At 42.5% G+C, this 12,745-nt stretch overlaps 1 protein-coding gene across 4 annotated transcripts in view; it reads left to right on the top strand.

The window, feature by feature from the left end:
* agrn (agrin) overlaps positions 1–12,745 on the top strand; it is a 255,636-nt gene that overhangs the window by 235,564 nt on the left and 7,327 nt on the right. For all 4 annotated transcript variants that reach the window (XM_042408571.1, XM_042408572.1, XM_042408574.1 and 1 more), the window contains 6 exons: positions 1,649–1,739; positions 2,086–2,250; positions 3,290–3,401; positions 7,046–7,162; positions 8,619–8,802; positions 9,619–9,706. In XM_042408571.1, the coding sequence (XP_042264505.1) occupies positions 1,649–1,739; positions 2,086–2,250; positions 3,290–3,401; positions 7,046–7,162; positions 8,619–8,802; positions 9,619–9,706 (757 nt within the window). The remainder of the gene's footprint in view (positions 1–1,648; positions 1,740–2,085; positions 2,251–3,289; positions 3,402–7,045; positions 7,163–8,618; positions 8,803–9,618; positions 9,707–12,745) is intronic.

The following is a 12,745-nucleotide window of genomic DNA, read 5'->3' as shown; positions in this document are numbered from 1 at the left end:
GTGAATTAGTGGTAATATGAAGTGTGTGCCTTGCGAGTATCCGAGCGGGTGCGCACGTTCAGCTGAGCTGTGGTTTCCATTTCAATTCAGGTTCGTCTGTTCGGCTCACTAATATAATATTCACCATCAAGGACTTTTCTCAAGGGTGTTCCAATAGTATTGAATGGCTTACTTTCATCAGTGCTTTTACCCTGTGATAGTGTAAATCATTACAATTTAGTGATGAAAGCAGGATCACTTGGACTCAGCCGGTCCTTGAAAAACTAACTGCAGGGGGGAGTTTGAATTTCAAAATGTTTTACATTCAGTGCATTAGCTACATTAAGCTCGAGACCAGTTAATGTGTGTGTGTGTGTGTGTTAGAGAGAGAGAGAGAGAGAATGAGTTAAAGATCCCTTGATTCACATTGCTAGCAACTTTGTTGAAGATCTGATGGATTGTAGGCAGGACCAGGAGCTTTGTTTACAGCTACAAAGTTTTTAACAGGAAAAATGCTTTGTTATTGCCTTTTCTAATTTGATATGGTTTTGATGGGTTTTTATAGCAAGTACTAATTAGCCAGCATTTCTCAAACATAAACAAAATTACCTCAGAGCTTACCACCAACCTCAGAGATAGTTGCAACAGTTCCTTAAGTATTGCTTCTGAGACGCTTATTTCTGTAGCGTATAAGTATAGGAAAACTATGAAAAGTTCAACTTGACCAACTTTTCTTGGTACTCAAGCTCACCCTCCTCCTCCTCCATATGTCATCTGGGTTTTCCTGATCACTCAGCTCATTCCGATGCCTGGACCTCTAGTGACTTATTGATCATGGTACTCTCTGTGTGAACACCGGGTGGAAAAGAGAAAAAAATCCTCCACACTCCTCTATAAGAAACTGCATTCTGAGCAGCTCTGTTACTCTGATAGAGTTCAGTTTAGTGCACGATTCCTTGTTGTGTGCGCAAGGCTATTTTTCTCTCTCCTCTATGGTGCGTGCCATCATCATTAACAGTCTTCTGCACAATAGCTAATTAGCTTTCTCATCTCCATCTGCCTTCTCCATCCTGACTCGACTCAGCTAATCCCAGCCAATTACGAATAAAAGCTTTCTTCCTGGCTTTGTAGGTATGTGTGTTTGTTTGCTTGTGTATGTGTGTGCGTGCGTGAGCATCTAGTATTGCACATGCTTCTGAATGATGGTAGTTTTTAGCAAACAACACCATAAACACATACCCCCCGGGTGACACTTAAACGATATTTAATGTCAAGCCACTTGTTAGAAGCATGGCACAGTGCCTGTCCTAATCACTCCAGACGTACACCCGTCGCAAAAAGACAAGAATTTATAAAAAGGCCTGCCAAAATACAATGACTGCATTATTTCATGGGTCCCCGGCTGTGGCGTTAAACTCTACATGCCTCCAAAGGTTCTTTGTTAGACTATGGCAGACTGTGTAATCAGTCTGACATAAGGGTTTTTTGAATTATTTTGTTTGAATTTCTGTCAAGACAAAGTCTTAATCCCAAAGGCTATGAAAACACAAATCCATCTCTTTCCATAATGCTGACAGGTCCCTCAGAGATGTACTGACTATACCTGAATTTCAATTCTGTCAGCAACAAAAACGGGACCTAGGGATGAATAGTCTCTTTGTTTTTCTAGTGACTGAGAGAAGAGGGGCTTACATGCCACTATTCAACGGAGACTCTTACCTGGAGCTGAAGGGGCTGCATCTCTACGGCCATGATCTGCGGTAAGCTTCATGTCTATGTATGAAACTCACATGGTCAAGTCTTGTATGTATGACTGAACATTCAATATCATGTAGTTTTCATTGGCTGAGCTTGTTCTGTGCCTAAGGCAAAGTGGCCTTCTTTAATCCTGAACTGAATTGACAATGAGGGTTACAAAAAATAACATGTTATCGCGGCCTGAACATGTAGAATATATAATACTTCTACCTGATTTTCATACAGAAAGATTACCAGTGTACCAAAAGTAAAAAAAACAAGCATATGTTGTTCTATCATGGATATCTATAGTTGTATATCTCTGGCTCTTGCATGTGTTTACCAGCTTTGCTTGTGCTATGTCTTCAGTCAAAAGGTCAGCATGACAGTGGTTCTCATGGCCAACGACTCCAACGGTTTGATCTTCTACAACGGCCAAAAAACGGACGGAAGAGGAGACTTCATCTCTCTGTCCCTCAATGAAGGGATCCTGGAGTTCCGCTACGACCTGGGCAAGGGACCTGCTACCATCAGGTTAGCATGATCAAAGAGTCCAAGAAGGTTTTATGTACAATGCAGCAAGCTGTGTGACTTGTGACCTGTGTGGAAGGTGGTTTATTCTGTGGGCATGTTCACACCATTTTCTGTGAGGAAAAAAAAAAGCTGATCTCCAGTAAATCTCTATTTAGCCAGTAATGACACAGCCACCTGAAAAAATACATTTTCTGTGATAATAGAACTGTAATATAGCCTGAGCATGACACGTGGCTTTCACAGTGTGAATAAATAGGTTATTTTTACATAAATATCCATGGAGGTTGCAGTGTCACATTTTGAAGTCCAGTTCATACATTTTTCACGCACACAAGATTCACATTTAAATCATTAAAAACAAGGCATTGCTTTGGATGTAAAATCTAAATAAAGGGTGCAGCTTGTTGAGCAAACCTTGATTCCCTTCTTACAGTACAAGTAGTCTACTGTAGGTAGTGATGAATAGAGAGAGGAACATCAAGAATCACTTTGCTCATTCAGATAGTTTCATACAGTTCAGTGATGAAAATCCAGAGTCATAGATTAGTGTAGGTTCCATCATTGTTTATAATGTTGTTATGTTACAGCCAGAAAAGGCAAACAAATGTGCAGTATTTCTAACCCTCACATGACCAACTCTGTAATCATTGCTCTCACACTCGTATGAGGTAAACATCAGAATCTTTCCCATCGCTGCCTTCCCTTTCACATGACGTGAACGATGCATTAGTCTCTATTGAGGGGTCCTCCGATGCTACATGTAAACACGTCTTGTAGCTTACCGATGCATTCGTTGGTCGCTTGACCCTTACATCACATGTTGTCATGGTCCCTCAAGAGTCTCACCTGCCCAGTGCCACCTATCCCCATCAACTTGTAGTGTAAAATGAATGTTATATATATAAAATAAAAAGAAAAAAGAAAATACACAGAATAAAGATCTTGGTAGTTGAACTTTGAGCTTTTGTTCAATTATAGCTACAGTGTATTTTTAATGAGCCTAACATATGTCGTGTGTATTTGTGTGTGTGTGGTTCAGGAGTAAGGAACCCATCCAGCTTAACGTGTGGAACGTCATCGACCTGGAGCGCTCCAACCGCAAAGGAGAGATCATGGTGAACAAGAAGGACCCTGTCCGAGGAGAGGCACCAGTAAGTAAGAGCAAGCTAACAAGCTCCTGCTCATGGTTATCTTGCTTTTAGCATGCAGGGTTGATGGATATAAGCTATGCTTAATCTTGCTTGTGCCGTATATACTTGTATTTGATCATCTGCGTGCTCTTATCACGTCATCGCCACAACCTCAAGCTTTAGTGATCCCTTTTGCCCTTCGGGCATAGTTGAATCAGCAAATGTTCTCCCTTTGCTGAGGTTTTCCACACCACTTCACGCCATGTGGTTCTGCCAGCTTGATTTGCTGAAAATCTGCTGCTATCTCCCGACATCCGTCAAGGTAAGAGGGAGAGCCCTAGATGAGCGCCAGTTTGACAACCTGTCTTAATTTTGGAAGTGCTGTAATTTTTTTTTAAAACTCACAGCAGCCTTTCAGCTTGCTGACATACTGGATATATAACTTGGTGTTGCATACAGAAAGCAAAAATAGCTTATACTACTAGTATACAGTCAATTTTATATATTCATCCTTCGAGTTGGTGTCTTGGGAGGTGGAGGCAGATAAAGGAGATAGCAGCAGCAAGAAGAGCGTAATGAAACTCTCCAGCTACGCGTCTAGACCAATAAAGCAGGTACACGCTTCCAAATGAAGGCGATCTAATAGTTTGATAAGCCTCTAAGTCATCCAATTATATTAAGTAGTGTAATTTGTGATCACGAACATGCACTCTGTCAACTCCATCATCTAAGACGCAACACTCCGCTCTTTATTTTTCTCTCTCTCTCTCTCTCTCTCTCTCTCTCTCTCTCACTGCTCTGTCCTTCCCCCGCCGCCTCCCATCGTCCGGGTGGTAATTGTGTTTTACTCCAGCAACAGAGGCAGAAAATCTTATTAAAAGAGGAGAGCAAGGGAAAAGCGAAGATGGGCGAGGGGGGTGAGGGGACACAAGGGATGAGCTGAGACTACTTATGGAGCTCAATGCAGAGACCCTGTCCAGTATGGCTCTCAGCTAATTCTCTCCTACTCCATCTTTAAGAACTAGGAGGGAGTTACAGTACACTTTGCTCACTTTATCATATCAAAGGTAGTCACACACAGACACATGTATGGACATATATATATATATGGCATGCTGGGGGTGTTCATGGTATCAAAGACAGCTCAGACTACCAGCATGATGAAATACATACTTTCAAAGGCACATACATACAGATGAGAGAAATACAAATCTACTTCACCTCTCACAGAATGACAGGAGTCTGTAAATGAGGTTGGGTTAAGCGGCACTATTCACAGTCTCTCATCCATGAAGTTTTTATTTTCATCTTTTCTTAATGGCACCATCTGCCTCATGCATGGCCTTCGTAGATTTGCTGTCTTATTTGCATTCACTCTCTAAAATGTAAACACACTTGCACAACTTTATGGTCGCATGTGTACATATAGTATCTATATGCAAGGGGCATGTCCAAAAAAAAAAAAAAAAATGGTTCTTCACTTTTCTTATATTCTTTTTCAATGTACTTATCCCACTTGTTTGTGCTACACTGCAGCCATGTTTAATGCTCTCACAGATGTGTCCGGTGTGTATATGTGAGTGTGTTTTGTGGGCTTTTGCACTTGCCTAGCTCTGCATGCCTCTCTGTGCACAGACACTTACTAGTTTTCCCCTAATAACTTTCTTCCTCCCTATTTTTTTCCTTCTCTATGATGTGCTGTCTGGAAATAAGAAATCACGCAAGGTAATGAGACAAGTCCCAGTCACACCTTAGCCCATATTTCATTTGAGTCATTCACTACTGTATGTCCTCTCACCCCCATCTCTCCATGCAACAACAGCACAGAATAAAGGTACTTCTGCAGAGCTGCGGGCAGCTTTAAAGGTGCCAGTTCTGTAGAAAAACTTTGCCATTTCATAAGCCCATACACACGCGCACACAGCACAGAAGTAGAGATGCTCTTAAAGAACACGGTTTGGCTTTCACCTCGGTCCATCTGCTGTGGGGGTGGAAGAGGGTGGGAAGGCAGGAATGAAGAAGGAAAGGAGGCAGTCCTCTTTGTGACGGCCATTGTTTTTAGCGACAAAGAAACGTCTTCATTAGTCTGGCGTAGGTGTGGATATCACGCCAGTGCCGTGTTGCTGTCGAAAGTGAGAGCGAAGGCAGAGGAGGCGAGCGAAGGGGAGGAAATACACCGTAGGAGAAGGTGGGGTGTAAAGCCAAGCCAAGCTGTTCTTTTGTCATCTGCTCTCACTTCTTTTTCCAAACAGGAACAATCCTCCATAATACCATAAAGTCGCTTACTCTTTCACCCACTTGCTCGCCCATAACAACACAAACAGCACTCACTGAGCATCACAGAGCAAGATTCACTTCATGGAACCAGCTGTTCTTCTTCACCAGATGCATATTATTACCTGTTTGAGACAAAACAGAACATGATGCACCATTTCATTGCATGAAATCTCACTTTAGTGTCATAGAAAAGTAACTTTACATTGGTATTACATTGGGCACCACATTATAGAGGTGTTACATTTCAAACAACATCAAAAACCACAAGTCCAGGGGAACAGGTTCACTTTGCATCTCTGACTTTTACCTGCAGAATAAGTGAGTGTTGCAGAACAGTGAGGCCTACATAAAGAGCCTGAGGTGGCTGCCCTGCAGTTGGTGACAACTTTTGGCTAAGCTTAGAGGCACCAGCCACAGCTGGGTCCAGCAGGTTTGGCCAAGGTCCCTGCCCTGTCTCTGTTGGAAGCGGCTCAAGGTGCAGTGACACAGCCCCAGGCCTCAGCCAAGCACCGCTGCCTCCTGCACTCCAAATCCCATCCTAAATAAAAGCCGAGCCAGTGCCAGCTTGCCTGCACAAAGCCTGTTTATTTGGCCCCTTCCATCATTTTTCCAGCAATTAACTCCACTTTACCCCTCTGGCAATTACTGCCCTACATAAAATAAAGATCATTAATTCCTTCCTTCTGAAGTGTGCCGGCTCTTCCATGCAAAAGAAGGAAGCAGCACCTTGCTAATGCAAAGCAATTGTCCCAAAGGTTTGGTGGAAAGAATCGAATTTCATAGCACTCTGCCACGCAAATGAATTTCAATTAATGTGTCTCCACACTCAACTGTTTGAAAGGTCGCTGCTTATAATCAGCCATTCATTAGAGATGTCTGCAAAGAACCATCCGTATCTCAAGTCCAGCCTGCTCGTGATTTCCCTTTGTAGTCTCTTTTTATGTCTCACAGATAGAGGATAATTGACCACTCTCTCTGAGAGACATAGAAATCAATTATGTTGTAATGTATCAAGTGTATTGACATGGAAGGAAGGCGAGGAGGTGCAGTTTAAGCGTCTGCCAACTACCATATGGATAATTTTTAATGGCACAATATATATGACTGTGACATGTCTGCAAATGCGGTATATTAATCTCACTCTTTATATCTGGACTTAAAGGATACAACTTATTTCATGCTCCCTGGACACAAACACATAACTCCACTCACTAAAGTAAAACCATAAAACACTATGTCCCGGATAGAAAACCCCTGAGAGAAATTGAAGAAACAGATGGGGTACAGGAAAGTTTAAATTTGGCGATTTTAAAGATACGTCTGGAGCTTTTCTCAAGTTTGCACAGCTCTAGCTCACCAGCTGAAACCTCTGTGTCCTGTCTCATCAGAACCTGCACGTAGATCTTAACCTGAAAGAGTCTCTCTTTGTCGGTGGAGCTCCCGATTACAGCCGGCTGGCAAGAGTCGCTGCTCTCACAGATGGCTTCAAGGGAACAATCCAAAAGGTAAATGTTTACAAGCCACTATTTCTTAAAGGAGTATTGTGTCATTGCTCTGCTTGTGGATTCTACTGATGTATGATGTATAATATGTTATTATAATGACTCTGGGTCCTCTTGCCCCCAGACATACAGTAGCAAAGTCAAATGATGAGTTATTAGCTGTCCAGCTGTCATACTACAGACCCCCATATTTGTAATTTTCCATCCTAAGCTCACACTATGACGGGCAGTGGCTCTGCTCATTTGGATTAGCATGTACTAATAATAGAATGCACATTTTGAAGTCCCTCCATTCCACTTTTCTCAGATCTTTCCCTGACAGCCTTCCAGTTTTTTTTTTCCTCCACTCTCCAGCAAAAAGCTCATCTCTGATTGCCAAAAATAACCCAGTAGAACAAAGGCAGGATGTTACTGTTTGCACAAACTTGTCATCAGTTCTCCTCTGCAAACTTTCCCTTGACAGTTTCGAGCAAATCAAAAGCTAAATGTGGCATTTGTCTTACTTGGCCTGTAGGGAATAGTTAATTATGAGGAAGATGCGCTGCATTCTCAGTTTGATGTGCTGTTTAACGTGTGTGTTGTATAAACAACTCATTTCGGAGGCATTTTCCTGTGTAGTGTTGGTGTGGAGCTCATGTTTACGTGAAGAATCAACAGTATCACTGTACACATTTTCCTGTCCTTTGGTGATGATGTGATTATTTTGTTTAATGATAATTTATCAGAAAACATAAAGCCCTATAACTTGATGCTTTCTTCTGGACAGGAACCATGAGCATTAACAAATGATAATCTTCAAGTGTTTTGCTAAAGAGCTTAACATTAAATCAGATAAATTTGACAACAAAAGCAACAAAACAGAAGTAAGAGATTTAAAAGTAAGATAAGACTCATAAAGGTAACCCTGTAAAGAAAGGTATGAAACAATACAAGAGTATCACATAAACACAGGGCTCCGAAAATTGTTTTTAAGAATTGATTTGTAAGATTATACTCTGTGTCAGCCAAAGTGTGCGGGCGGTTTGATCCAAAATTGTCTGTGCTTGTTCCTATATGAGATTTTGTGTCTGACCTGCACCAATATTGACCAGTAGTGTTAACATTACTGGAGTATGTAGTATATTATATGTGCATGATATATAATACTTCAATGATGTAGTATTGCACTTCTATTACCTTGGGGAACTCACAAGAGACACATTTTCAAAAGAATAGTCAAAATCAAAGCAGCAGAGGCCAACATATCCTTGTTTTTGGTCCCCGTTATAGGGTCAAACTGCAAAGGTTTTGGAGTCTGTATTTCCAATAATGAACTAGTAGCATTTATTTGTTGGACCATCCAATGACATCATCAGGGTTGAGGCTTTGTACAGTAGTACCAAATGTGACTAGTAAGCTCATCTTTACTATGTGCAAAATTAGTGGAGTGCCCCATTAAACCTCTGTTTCCTGCTCCCAGATCATTCTGATGGGTACGCCCATCCTCAGAGAGGAGAATGCCCAGCGTTCCAGCAACGTTGCCATGTTCCAAGAACATCCATGTTCCCAGGAGCCCTGTCACAATGGCGGGCGCTGCAACCCCCAGCTGGACACCTACGAGTGCGTTTGCCTCAGCGGTTTCTCAGGGGGACACTGTCAGAACGGTGAGTATCCGTAGCCATCGCTGTCATCCTCATTATTTATCCTTTCTTTATTCTTCTGCCCGTCAATGAGCCACATAAGATAGTAAGACATACCACAAATACATCTATATCGATCATTATGATTGGCATAAGTGTAACCCCATGGCTAACAACACGTGCTGGCTTGAGATGTAATTGTACAAATTGTTCTACTTCCTCGTCCAACATTTGTTTGGTTGTATTCTAAAAGGATAAATGGCAGTGCTTTCAAAGCATAATGTGAGTGGGACTGAAATCAGCCATGGTTTATGTAGCACAGTTTGTTCTCAGCTTGCTTCTATGGAAGGTGAACCCTTCATCTCATTTTTTTCTGTCGAAAAAGACCTTCGCTTCCACTGTGTTCTCTCTAGGCAAGGTAATAATGTTGTTATAAGACTTGTCATGTCTCCTTTATGTCAGTATTGTTATGTATTGATTTCAAACTAAAGCGGCAATTATGAAAATGATGAAAGGTATCAATTGAATATTCATGAAATGCTCTTTTGAAGAGTTGCGTATCCCTTTCATCATCTTCATGTCACTCTGCCAGACATATATTCACACTGGCCCGATCTGTCTTACATACTCAGTCACTGCCTTCGCCATTAACCTTGTGCGTGTGGCCGGCTGTCCCTTTTACATTAATTAAAACTACAAACGCACCAACAGCCCCCCCCCCCCGCCCCATTTGCTCACACTCCATTGCCTTCAGCTCTGATAACTGAAGCCTCCGTCTTATTGATTGGTGTGATCTCATCCTGTGAACAATCCTTCCTCCTCCCACCCTCTCCTTCACAGCCATTTACGAGAAGTCTGCCGGGGAGACCGAGGCCATCGCCTTTGATGGGCGGACGTTCATCGAGTACCACAATGCTGTTACAAAGAGGTAAGGAAGAGGACAAGGAGAACATCCACATCTATTCAGTTTCATCCAACATCTCCATTGTTACAGCTATTAGCCAAATAACCCCTCCGTCTATCCATCTCTTCTCTTGATAAGCCATGATGACAGTGTTGATGATATCATCAGTGCGAAGGCTTCAGGGTGAACTAGGCACTTGGCTAAGAGCTCTTCCACTCTTTCCATGGCAGTCCTGCTCCGCTTTTGACAGGATTTCACTAATTAGCGAGAACTTTAACAATCACAGTATTGCCCTGAGCGCACTCAGTTCGCTCTGTGGTCCACTGCTTAGCGCACACTGACACTGGACAATAAGTACACATGCATGATTTAACTTATGATCCCATTTTGAATCTGTGTATGACTGTTCTCCATGTAGCTAGCATCTGAAGACACATCGCCTGCAATTTTTAACACCCTGTTAAGGGAAAAAGCTGATGACGTCGGTATAACATGGTTTCTGGAGCGGGTGTTCAAAAAAAAAATCCAAGAAATGCTGTCCCTTTAGGCATCTGATGAGACATTTTTACTCCCGCCATCTAGAAGGTTGGCAAGAGTGCACCTCCAGGTTGGCATAAACAAAAATGTTTACGTGATGAACCTGAAAAGACATCAAGCATACGGCTCTATATCTCCGTCTCACAGCTCTTCACACAAACATTCAGATGTGTGAAAACCGGGCCACAGCCTGCAGATCATCACACTCCCATGGAGACGCACGACTCACACTCACTCAAAAACAACTGGCTGGATCTGTGTGTCTTTATGTGTATCTTTGCTGTCGAGCTGAGCGTTCCAGGTGCTTTGTCGTTTGTTCTGTCCTTCAGTCTGACCTCCCTTGTCATTGTCAACATTGTGTCTTGTCTCATATAAATGTCCTTCACTGTCTTTCCTTCTCACTCAAGCCAACTGACCAATGAGATCCCAGAGTAAGTAGACTTTATGACTGGGTGTTTGCCCAGCTTCAAATCCAGCCCGACTAACAACAACGAAAAAGGTCATTTTCGATAGTTAACCCAACCGAAGAGATTAAAGTACATTCAGTTTCCTGTCTTGATTTTGTTCACACAAAAACCATCTTTGCTGTAAAAGTCAGATTTTCATTCAAGCTCCATATCCATAATTTAATTTGACAGATTCCATTATTTCCAACAGCAGTGTCATTAGGTCCTTTCTTTTTTTCCCAGTGCAAAGGGAAGCATGAATGTGTGCATGTTAAGCATTGTGCTCAACCCCCAGAGAAAATGAATTGCTGTACTAAGAATGTGCAATATTTTATGCATGGTTGTAACTCGTTCATAAACAAAATGAATTGCCATGCACTTTACACTGAATGGCATTATCTGTTATGTGGAAAATGAATGAGACCCCTTGAAAACTGCAAGAGGACTAAATACTAAATACCCCTTAACCTAGTTTCTGGTGCCTGTAGAGTTTCCGGATGGGAAAGCCCTGTGTCATGACTTAGTTATTAAGGGTTTTTCTTCCTGCTCATTAGCTCGGTAAGTAACCTCTTTTAAAAAATCCCACAAAGCGGCGAAGCAGAATTAATCTCAAATTAAGCTGACTGGATTCAGCCCAGAGTTCCAATCCATGCCAGGGCTTCTGTCATTTCGTTTTTGCCAGATATCTAAATGTAATTGTGAATAATTACGGAGTTGGCCATACCGAGAGGCAGTGACATGTTAATCACAGATTTGTCTCCCTTTGTAGATTAGACCTCCAATTGAGATCTCTCTGCAGTGTGTAGCCATGGGCATCAATCTCACTTAGCAGGAGGGGACAGTGGTCCTTGGAGCCACACTGTCAAAAGTTTAATGGATGTCACATTTACTAAGAGCCTCAATGAGCCTGAATCTAAGCAAACCAGAGCCCGGGTGCTGCACTCTGAAGGCGTGCCGATCAATTCAGCATGATTTGATTTTGTAAAGGAAATGAATAAATTTCTCCAGAGGCCATTAAGTGCTGGGTGAGGCCAAAATGTCAAATGCTCACCTTGGGTTAATGCTTCTGTTACTATTTACAGCACCCTTTGATCGCTCATCTCGTTCTGCCCATCTGAAAGCTCAGGTCGATTTTGCTCAAGCCCCATTATTTCAGTGACAAATCATATCTAGCCATGACTCTCAACTGATATGGCGCTTGACCCCATTTTTTGACAATTGCCCAATTTTTCTCATTCACCGCTTTCATCTCTAGACAGAAGGTAATTGCTGCTGCACTGTGGCGTTCAACCCCATAAATATAAAGTAGTTGTCCAATAATTGGACGCTGACTTAAAGTAGCCTTTGTGCTAGTGCGGACACTGACTATGAATGTACTTAATCTTGATGCTCATGTTTAAAAAATGCTTGATCCCAGGGCATTTTGGCACATTAGTCATCCATCTTGATCCTAGCGATTCCCTTGAGAGCCTCCTTTTATGGTTGCGGTGTGATCAAGGCTAAGTTGCACACTTCCTATGATCACACAACAGTAGTTATCGACTGTTGACATGGTCGATATTGTAGTAGAGCAGATAAGTTATGCTTTTTGCAGCTCTAGGTCTAAGCTAGACCTCTGTGAGTCACCCAGTGGGCTCACAACATCCCTCCTTCCTTCTTTCCTTCTGGCCTCCTGCGCTTAAACTGCATGCCGTTGACTTTCTCCCCTGCTCCCTTAAGTCCCGAGTCTGTGGAGAACCCATCTGACCAGAGGTGAGTCTCTCGAAGCTTTTTAGACATTGGTGCCGTCCACTCGCCTCTTGCCTCCTCATCCGCCCCTTCTCTCCAGACAACCCCTCCCCGACCTCTCACAGGGCTAAATCTTCCTCCACAGAGACAACATTGTTTCCATTATTGGGATAGAGTTACCAATATGAATCACAAAGAGCCTCTGCGTACGCTTCAATTAATTCTGATGTTCAGAGCTCTGATAACGGCACAGAGTCAGCCAGAGCTGCAGCCTCTTTGCAGTAGCTGTCCTCCCTGATGGATTTTCATTATTTTAACCACTACTGCCACCTAGAGTCGAAGTGGAGGATAA

This window comes from Thunnus maccoyii, chromosome 4 (assembly GCF_910596095.1).
Source record: "Thunnus maccoyii chromosome 4, fThuMac1.1, whole genome shotgun sequence".
In the NCBI taxonomy this organism is placed as follows: domain Eukaryota; kingdom Metazoa; phylum Chordata; class Actinopteri; order Scombriformes; family Scombridae; genus Thunnus; species Thunnus maccoyii.
This window is presented reverse-complemented; position numbering and strand designations above follow the sequence as displayed.